The sequence below is a fragment of the Anolis carolinensis genome, chromosome 1, assembly GCF_035594765.1.
Source record: "Anolis carolinensis isolate JA03-04 chromosome 1, rAnoCar3.1.pri, whole genome shotgun sequence".
Classification (NCBI taxonomy): domain Eukaryota; kingdom Metazoa; phylum Chordata; class Lepidosauria; order Squamata; family Dactyloidae; genus Anolis; species Anolis carolinensis.
In genome coordinates this window covers 311,012,293-311,022,450 of record NC_085841.1, presented here as the reverse complement: position 1 = coordinate 311,022,450, position 10,158 = coordinate 311,012,293, and the positions used below count along the sequence as shown (strand labels likewise).

The 10,158-nt window shown below is 45.1% G+C and overlaps 2 protein-coding genes across 4 annotated transcripts in view; one reads left to right on the top strand and one right to left on the bottom strand.

Annotated features, from left to right (window-relative positions):
• lrrc57 (leucine rich repeat containing 57) overlaps positions 1-10,158 on the bottom strand; it is a 156,674-nt gene that overhangs the window by 19,692 nt on the left and 126,824 nt on the right. The window lies entirely within an intron of this gene.
• Positions 2,543-10,158, top strand: part of stard9 (StAR related lipid transfer domain containing 9) — a 124,277-nt gene continuing 116,661 nt past the window's right edge. For 2 of the 3 annotated variants that reach the window (XM_062968126.1, XM_062968125.1), the window contains exon 1: positions 2,546-2,794. In XM_062968126.1, coding sequence (XP_062824196.1) covers positions 2,748-2,794 — 47 coding nt within the window. In that variant the 5' untranslated portion in view covers positions 2,546-2,747. Of the gene's footprint in view, positions 2,795-10,158 lie in introns of all 3 variants that reach the window. The other variant, XM_062968127.1, reaches the window with a different exon arrangement.

Sequence of the window (10,158 nt, the reverse complement as noted above, 5' to 3'; positions counted from 1 at the left end):
ATTGTGAACATGTGGGGTAGCTTGCTGTAAATCTGTATCTCAATTCTTACCTATGTTTATATGAAAATAATACCAAATTATTTTAAGTTATGTGGGCAAGTATTCTAAAAAACAGTAACTCTCCTTGTAACGGAAAAACTTAATATTAAGACTTATGAAAAATAAATGACTAGCAAAATAATGAACCAGCAGTGTTATCAAAACCGGCAAGTCACAACTTCAAAATGATTACCAAATATGTTGTCGAAGGCTTTCATGGCTGGAATCACAGGGTTGCTGTGAGTTTTCCGGGTAGTATGGCCATGTTCCAGAAGCATTCTCTCCTGACGTTTTGCCCACATCTGTGGCAGGCATCCTCAGAGGTTGTGAGGTCTGTTTGAAACTAGGCAAGGGAGGTTTATGTTTGTGGAATGTCCAGGATGGGAGAAAGAACTCTTGTCTGTTGGAGCACTGAATGGCCTTGCTAATCAAGCTGGCCAATTGCAACATTCACACTTGCCTCAAACACACAAGAGTTTTTTCTCCCACACTGAATATTCCACAGATATATTAGCTTGAGGATGATGGTCCTCCAAGTGTAGTGTCTTGGTAGTGAATGGGTAGGTGGCTGTGGAGACCTATTCTTGACCCACATGTTCTTCCGCAGTGAAGACAGCGTTTCCAGACAGAAGGCAGTCCTGGTCAGGGTTGGCTTGATGTACCTTCCTCTTGGCACATTTCTCCCTTAAGCCCTCCATTTGTGCCTCTTCGAATTCTGCAGCACTGTTGGTAACCAATTAGAGCTCTCAAGGGCCAAGGCTTCACAGTTCTCAGTGTCTATGCCACAGTTTCTAAAGTTGGCTTTGAGCCCGTCTTTAAATATATTTTCCTGTCCACCAATATTATGTTGCTCGTTCTTGAGTTGGGAGTATAATAACTGCTTTGGAAGATGGTGATCAGGCATTAGGACAACGTGGCCAGTCCAGCAGAGTTGATGGCGTAGGAGCATCGCTTCAATGCTGGTGGTCTTTGCTTCTTCCAGCATGCTGACATTTGTCTGCCTGTCTTCCCAAGAGATTTGCAGGATTTTTCAGAGGCAACACTGATGGAATCTTTCCAGGAGTTGAGTGTGACATCTGTAGACAGTCCATGGTTCGCAGGCATATAACAGGTTTGGGAGGACAATCTATATATATAAAAGGGTAACGGAATCACGGCACCGGACAAAACAACTAAACTAAACGCCCCACAACCTCAAAAATTGACAGCACAACCTCTTATCCACGCCTCTACGTTCATACAACAAAAAGAAAAGAAAAATTAAGTCCTAGCCACAGCAACGCGTGGCCGGGCACAGCTAGTAGCTTTATAAACAAGCACCTTGGTCTCCCTAAGGATGTCCCGATCCTCAAACACTCTCTGCTTCATTCGGAGAAATGCTGCACTCGCAGAGCTCAGCCAGTGTTTTTCAGCGTCAATGTTGACTTTTGTGGAGAGGTGGCTACCAAGGTAGCGGAAATGGTCAACATTTTCTAATGTTACACCATTAAGCTGTATTTCTGGCATTGCAAAGAGATTGGCTGACGACTGCTGGAAGAACATTTTGGTTTTCTCGATGTTCAATGAGAGGCCAAGCTTTTTGTATGCTTCTGAAAAGTGTTTAGAGAGGCTTGAAGATCATCTTCTGAACATCAGGAAGAACTTCCTGACTGTGAGAGCTGTTTGGCAGTGGAACTCTCCGCCCCGGACTGTGGTGGAGGCTCCTTCTTTGGAGGCTTTTAAGCAGAGGCTGGATGGCCATCTGTCAGGGGTGCTTTGAATGAGATTTTCCTGCTTCTTGCAGGGGGTTGGACTGGATGGCCCGTGAGGTCTCTTCCAACTCTACGATTCTATGAATGCACACAGACTATGTTATCATCAGCATATTGGAATTCTGTAACAGATGTTGTTGTGACCTTGGTTTTGGCTTTCAGACCGCTGAGGTTAAATAGCTTGCTATCTGTCTGATAGATGATTTCCACTCAAACAACAAGATGAAGTATCATAGCGATGATAAGGTTGGGGTTGATTCCACCTCAAATGGGTCCCGTTGGGAGCCATTGCTGCCATCATGTCATCGTGGAGGAGCCGCAGGATGTTCACAAATTTTGATTAGTATCTTCAATGGTGAGTAAAATCTTGCCAAGATTGCAAGTGTGTTCTTGGGCAGGCATGGGCCAACTTGGGCTTAAGCGGCTGAGGGGGAAAAGGAAAGGGCCTGAGGCTGTTCGGAAGGGTGGGAGTTGAAGTCCAAAACCCCCAGAGACAGGGCCCAAGATGGCCTATGCCTGCACCTGGTATTACTGGCCATCTTCCCATCCCAGTGCTGGCCCTGCTTAGCTCCCAGGACCTGAGGTCTTTGAGGCCTTCCCTCAGTTCCTGCACCAAAAGTTAAACTGGGCCCAGATGTCATAAAGTAGAGCGACTCTGTGAAGGGAAGGCGGGAGGGAAGGGGCGCAAATGGGAGCCATCTGGTGGAGGAGGAGGAGGAGCCCCTCCCCGCTTCCTCCGGTCTTCCCAAGCGAGTGAACTGGATAGAAGAGGCGTGCAGGCGGGCCCTTCCCTTCCTTCTTCCCTTCCCTTTGGAGCGGCCGCTGAGGGTCTTCTTTTGCGGGCCTGCGTGAGGGACGGCGATGTGATGTTGAGACGGGGCTCAGGCGTCTTTGTGGCGTCGTCTACAGCCCCTCCTCCTCCTCCTCCTTCTCCTCAAGGGACTCTCGGAAGGGGACATGGCGAATGTCAAAGTGGCCGTCAGGGTCCGGCCTCTCAGCAAAAGGTTTGTGTCGACAAAAGAGAATGAAAGGAAGCGCGAACTCTGGGCACGGGTGCGTGTTTATATAGCTTCTCACAAAAGAACTAGACGTGGACTTTTGCGTGTGTGTTTTGTTTGTTCTGATCCTATATACAGTAGAGTCTCACTTATCCAAGACTCGCTTATCCAACGTTCTGGATTATCCAACGCATTTTTGTAGTCAATGTTTTCAATACGTCATGATATTTTGGTGCTAAATTCGTAAATACAATAATTACTACATAGCATTACTGTGTATTGAACTACTTTTTCTGTCAAATTTGTTGTATTAGCATGATGTTTTGGTGCTTAATTTGTAAAATCATAACTTAATTTGGTGTTTAATAGGCTTCTCCTTAATCTCCCTTTGTTATCCAACATATTCGCTTATCCAACGTTCTGCTGGCTCGTTTATGTTGGATAAGTGAGACTCTACTGGAATCATATATTAAGAGCTGCCAGGGAGACATGTGCCTGAGGAGAAAGGCGAAGATGCAGTCCAGCGCTGGAGCTTATGCACTTTGATACTGGGTTGCTGTGAGTTTTCCAGGCTGTATTGGCCATGCTCTAGAAGCATTCTCTCCTGACGTTTCACCCACCTCTATAGCAGGCAGCCTCAGAGATTGTGGAGCTCTGTTGGAAACTAGGCGAGTGGGGTTTATATATCTGTGGAAGGTCCAGGGTTTTCCGGGCTGTATGGCCATGTTCCAGAAGCATTCTCTCCTGACGTTTTGCCCACCTCTATGGCAGGCATCCTCAGAGATTGTGAGGTCTGTTGTAAGCTAGGCAAGTGGGGTTTATATATCTGTGGAAGGTCCAGGGTTTTCCGGGCTGTGTGCCCATGTTCCAGAAACATTCTCTCCTGACGTTTTGCCCACATCTATGGCATGCAGCCCCAGAGATTGTGGAATCATAGAGTCATAGAATCGTGGAGTTGGAAGAGACCTCACAGGCCATCCAGTCCAACCCCCTGCAAGAAGCAGGAAAATCTCATTCAAGCACCCCTGACAGATGGCCATCCAGCCTCTGCTTAAAAGCCTCCAAAGAAGGAGCCTCCACCACATTTATGGCAGGCAGCCTCAGAGGTTGTGAGGAATGCTGGAAATTAGACAAGTGGGATTTATATCTCTGTGGAATGTCCAGGGTGTGAGAAAGAACTCTTGTCTGTTGGAGGCAAGTGTGACTGTTGTAATTAATCACTTTGATTAGCATTAAAAAGCCTTGCAGCTTTAAAGCCTGGTTGCTTCCTGCCTGGGGTAATCCTTTGTTAGGAAGTGTTAGCCGGCCCCAATTGTATCATGTCTGGAATTCCAGGACAGTAAATAAAGAACATTCTGGGAAGTATTCCAAATCCAGGGAGCGGGTGAGCTCCTGCTGTTAGCCCTAGTTTCTGCTAACCTAGCAGTTCAAAACATGCAAATGTGAGGCGATCAGTAGGTACCGCTCTGGCAGGAGGTAATGGTGCACCATGTATTCATCCTGGCCACATGACCCAGGATGTGTCTACAGACAACGCCGGCTCTTCGGCTTAGAAATGGAAATGAGCACCACATCCCAGAGTCAGACAGGACCAAACACCAATGGATCAATGCTGTACAATTGAGGAAGTCGTAGTTTTATAATGGCTTTAGCCTTCTTTACCAGCTGGTGCCTCATCAAACTACAGATTCCATAGCACTCAGGGTGCACCTATACTGTGGCATTAATGCAGTTCGATACCACTTTGAACTGCTTTGGCTCAATGGGATTGTAGTTTGGGGAGGCACCAGCACTCTTTGGCAGAGAAGGATAAAGACTTTGTAAAACTACCAATTGCATCTACACTGTAGCATTAATACAGTTTTGAGACCACTTGAATTGCTATGGCTCAATTCTATGTGATCCTAGGAGTTTTATTTGGTGAGGCACCAGCACACTTTGGCGAAGAAGGCAAAAGACTTTGTAAAACCACAACTGCAATTATTCCATAGCTTTGAGCCATGGCCGTTAAATTTGGGTCAAACTGCATTGATTCTGCATTGATAGTGTAGAGATCCACCCTGTACAGGCCCATAGCCAGGATTTTGATTCGGGGTGGAGGTGGGAGGTAGGATTTTGGTTTTTTTTTGGGGGGGGGGGGGGGCTGAGTCTGGGTGAGAGAGGATCTAGCCTAGCAAACCTTTTGTATTATCCCAAAACCCCCATGCATATGGGATATATTGAGCATGGTAATCAGATCATGATACGAATAAACATAACAATTTAAATAATAAATGTAAGGCCTTCTCACAGACCATCCTGAGAATTTCGGGCGTGGGCTGAAGCCCCCCCCCCCCCCACCGGCTACATGCCTGACCTGTATCAATCTCACTTCCGTTTGATGGTGCGAGCTATTTCTAAACAGGACTTGGAGATGCCCGCACGTAATGCACAATGGGAGGAGAAAGGGCAGAATATGACAACAAAAGGGGTGGGGTTGTGTATGGATTAGGACAGTGCCTTTCAAAAAGTGTGTCATTTTTCTTGAATATTCATTGTATTCTTATAGTTCAGAAGACTTTCTTCTCCAGAATAAATTAATGTCTTGCCCCGTATAAGTCCTAGATGATTAAAATGTTCCATATCTGTTGCTACAATCTGATTTTTTCAACTGATTACTTTATTTGCTGTGCCAATAGAATACGAAAGTGCTCATCCATTCTAATTTTGCTATGTTATTAGGGTGACAAAGATAAGGACAAACAGACTGAAAGATAGCTTTTATCCTAGAGATGTGGCTATGTTGAACTCCAGTGTTTCGTATTGATGTGGCATTGGGAGCTGTATGGTGGTGGTTGGGGTGTGGAGGGATGGTTGTGTTGTTTTGTGGTGTGTGCTGGGGAAGGCATTTCATTTCATTGTGCAATAGTACAATGACAGCTATTCTATTCTATTCTATGCTATTGGTAGCCCTCAGGGGCATATCGGGTTAAACCGCTGAGCTGCTGAACTTGCTGTCCGAAAGGTTGGTGGTTTGAATCCGGTGTCTCTGGGGGTTGGCCTTTTCTACGCTGAAGAGCCAGCATGGTCCATAGGCAACTCCAAGGTTATGTGGCCGGCATGACTGTATGGAGTGCTGTTACCTTCCCACCAGAGCAGTACCTATTGATCTACTCACATTTGCATGTTTTTGAACTGCTAGGTTGGCAGAAGCTGGGGCTAATAGCAGAAGCTCACCCTGCTCCCCAGATTCGAACCTCTGACCTTTCTGTCAGTAAGTTTAACAACTCAGCGGTTTAACCCACTGTGCTATCAGAGGCTCCCCATCACTTTGCAGTATTCCTACCAGCACTCTTAGTTTTCTTTTGATAAATTTTCTTTTGCTCCCCTTGCTTTGTCCAACTGGATTTAGATAGTCATAAATTCCACATGATTTTAGAGCTGGTGACCGTCTCATTTGCTGAACATTAATTTTAATTTATAAGATTACAGAGCTACAAAATCGGTTCTTGCAAGTATTAGGAAGACCATTGTGTATAATTAAAACCATGTGTGCTTGTAACTATACAGACTTAAGGGTGGAAAGAAAGAATGTGTAATGTTATTATGCCTCCTCTGGAGAAGCGAGGGAATAGCAAGAAGCAATTGCTTGAAAAACTCAAATGTTCTTTTTGTCAGTGTTTTGTTCATTAGTGTAGCTTTTAAAAGATGCAATATCTTTAAAATCCCATCTGTTTTCCGAATACTGGTTTTCCTTGGATGTTGTCCTAGTTCAGTCCAGATCAGCAAATTTCAAACACATAATTTTGGAATGTGTTGGAAAAAGAACATATAGGGAAACATATTCAATTCCTGGCACAGATCCTATACTAAGGCGACAAAAGCTGTCTTTCTCCCGTAGTCAGTTCTGAGCCCAGATCAGTTATCTTTGCTTCACAATGTATGTGCTTTGTGCATTAAATGTGCTGTTTACCAGAATAGAACAGCAGGCATCTACAGTAAAACCCCTGTATCCACATGGAATATGTTCCTGAATTTACCATGGAAACAGAAAATCATGGATAACAACAGACCTTATTGAAATGAATAACTTCTGCTGGAAGTTACGATAGAGTTGGCCCAGAGGACCTAAAATTTCTCTAAGAATTTTCTACCCCCCCCCCCCCCCCCCCCGCCCAGGGCAACTCTGTAATAACACCCAACAGAATCATAACACAGAATAGCCTGTGCAGATTTTATTGGAAGACTTTTCCAAAATGTTTATGATTTGCCCAGATTGATTTCATGACCCTAATAAATGACTATGTATATTGTGGGTGAAAGTTTCCTAGACTTTGAATTGATTAAATGGGTTTTCCCCAATAATAATAATACTGTGGGACTTCCGAATCCAGACTGACAAAGTTCTGGAACACAACACACCAGACATCACAGTTGTGGAAAAGAAAAAGGTTTGGATCATTGATGTCGCCATCCCAGGTGACAGTCGCATTGACGAAAAACAACAGGAAAAACTCAGCCGCTATCAAGACCTCAAGATTGAACTTCAAAGACTCTGGCAGAAACCAGTGCAGGTGGTCCCGGTGGTGATCGGCACACTGGGTGCCATGCCAAAAGATCTCAGCCGGCATTTGGAAACAATAGACATTGACAAAATCATGATCTGCCAACTGCAAAAGGCCACCCTACTGGGATCTGCGCGCATCATCCGAAAATACATCACACAGTCCTAGACACTTGGGAAGTGTTCGACTTGTGATTTTGTGATACGAAATCCAGCATATCTATCTTGTTTTCTGTGTCATAATAAAATAATAATAATAATAATAATAATAATAATAATAATAATAATAATAATAATAATGTATTTATTTCTATCCTGCTTTTCTCCCAGATCGGGACTCAAAGCGGCAAAAAAGCAAAAAACATAACATACAATAAAAATAAACAGGACCATTGTAAACATAATCATATTGAATAAAAATATTTCAAAAACTCACATCGACGCAGTTAGTATCCAAACAAAGAATACGATTAAACATTCAATAGTTTAAAAAGGATTAAAATCTCTATCTAGAATCAGTTCATTTAGGTCATTGTCAGGTCCATTGACAGAGGTCCATTTCAGTACAAACATTGTACCCAATAGATCTGGCATTTATTCTCCTTCAGGGAAGGCTTGTTTCCACAAGAAAGTTTTCACTTGGTTCCTGAACGCTAGCAGGGAGGTAACTATACTAACTTCTTTAGGAAGGGAGTTCAAGAGTAGCGGGGCAACCACCAAAATGGCCTCTCTCTCTCTCGTTTCCACCAATCGCACTTGGGACAATGGTGGGACTGAGAGCAGGGCCTCTCCTGATGACCTCAGGGCTCATGTGGGTTCATAGGAGGAGATTCGGTCAGTTGGGCATTTCAGAGTATTAAAATATCTTGTTGTAGGTAGTCAAGTCTTAGTCCCCAAATTCAGAAAAAAGTTTAAAAATGTAATCTGTATTTCTGTGCAAGAGTTAAGTAATGCAACTCATTAAATAGCTTCCAAGCATCAAGTCTTGTATTGTGCTTTTAGTTTTTGCTACAGTTCAGTTCAGTACAGTTCAAGAACTGGGGACGTCGACGGCCGACAGGAAATTCTGGCGTGGGGTAGTCCATGAGGTCACGAAGTGTGATGACCCATGGGCCTTGTAGTCCTGCTCAGGACATTGTAATTCCTGATGAAGATGAAAACTTGGGTTTTTTACCTTCCCAGTCTGAACTGGATTCCTCTCAGCCAGATCTTTCCCAGGCAGATCTGGGAACCTTGCACCTGCGAGAAAGTTGTCTCCCAGAAGTATGTCAAACAAGCCCAGAGCCTACTTCTCCCGTATTCTTGCGCCGGGAGTTTTGTAAACAACAGAGAAGTTTGGATTCAGCTTCGCGCAGGAGTGCGAGGATTGCAGCTAAGAATGTGGCCAATTAAGACTGCTTCTCGTGAGAATCTTTGGGGAGTCTCACATCTGGTCTCAGAGTTAGCTTTCGGTTCTGATTCCCAGAGAACTGCTTCGGCGGGAAGCTAGACTCTATTTAGGTGTTTTACCCGCGTAGTAACTTCGCGGAGTCAATTCGTCAGCCTACGGAGCGAGTTGCGTCTGGACAGCGCGCTCCGGTTCAAGCCTCGCTCCTGCTCAAGCCTTGCCTTGCTATCCAGCCTTCGCCTTGCTTCCCAGCCTTTGTTTATCTACGGACTTTGCCTTGTTTCCCAGGATTAATCCTTGCCTTGTTCCACGGATTTATCAAGTTATTCCACGGACCTTGTTCTTGTTCTTAGTTACCTTGTTCCACGTTCAAGCCTTGTTTCAAGTATCAAGTTATTTCCTAGCCTCGCTCAAGTTTCATGGACTAAAGGACCTTGTCATCTCCCCTCACTTTGCTTGGCAAAGTGAGTGTTTCGGTTATTGGATTACAACTTTGGACCTTAATATTTCCTATTGGACATTGCTTTTTTGGACTAATTCTGACCTTTCCTGAAAGGTCTAATTCTGGACTATTTTCTACACTAGTTTTTATTAACTTTATATAATCCTACAATAAAGATATTAGATAGATTCTGGCCTCTGTGTATGGTTATTGGTGCTCTGCAGCCTGGGTCGTGACAGTTTGACTCCGCCACCCTAAGCACCAATTAACCTCGGCCAGAATGTCTACCGGAGTCGTACCTGGGCCGAGCGGCCAGCCGATTACCTACACCATCGACAAGGAAGAGGTGGACCGAATCCGTGATAAGCTCAATGCACAGGATGGAGAAATAAGGGGTTTGAAGGAACGCGGAGTTCGTCTTCCGGCCATGGCGTTGCCAACCAAGTTTACTGGAGAAGCTTCTAAGGTTCATGTCTTCCGTCGCCAATGTCAAGCTTATCTGGAGGCCCGTGCTGCCGAGTTTCCCCAAGAAGACATCAAAGTGGCATGGGTTTACAGTCTTCTAGACGGGCCAGCGGCCAGCTGGGCGACGGCACTGTTCGACCAAGCCTCTCCACACCTAAGATCAGCGCAACACTTCTTGGACCACCTCAAGGAGACTTGGGGAATCGAGGACAATTTGGAGGCAGCCGGTCACAAACTCCGTCGCCTTTTCCAAGGAGACAGACCTATGTCTCAGTATATAGCCGAGTTCCGAGTGCTGGCCCACAACACCGGCTGGAACGATGTAGCCCTCAGGGGACAATTCCGGGAGGGTCTCAACATTGAAATGCTGGAAGAAATCTCCAAGGTGGATCCTCCCCAGACCCTCGAGGCACTCATTGATCAATGTTTACGGGCTGAAGTCATGATTGCCAACAGGAAACAGTGGGTTCGAGGCCAGGGCAGTAGAGCCGGGGCAAAACCCCCCGCTCCCGCCAGCGTTCAGCCACGTCCGG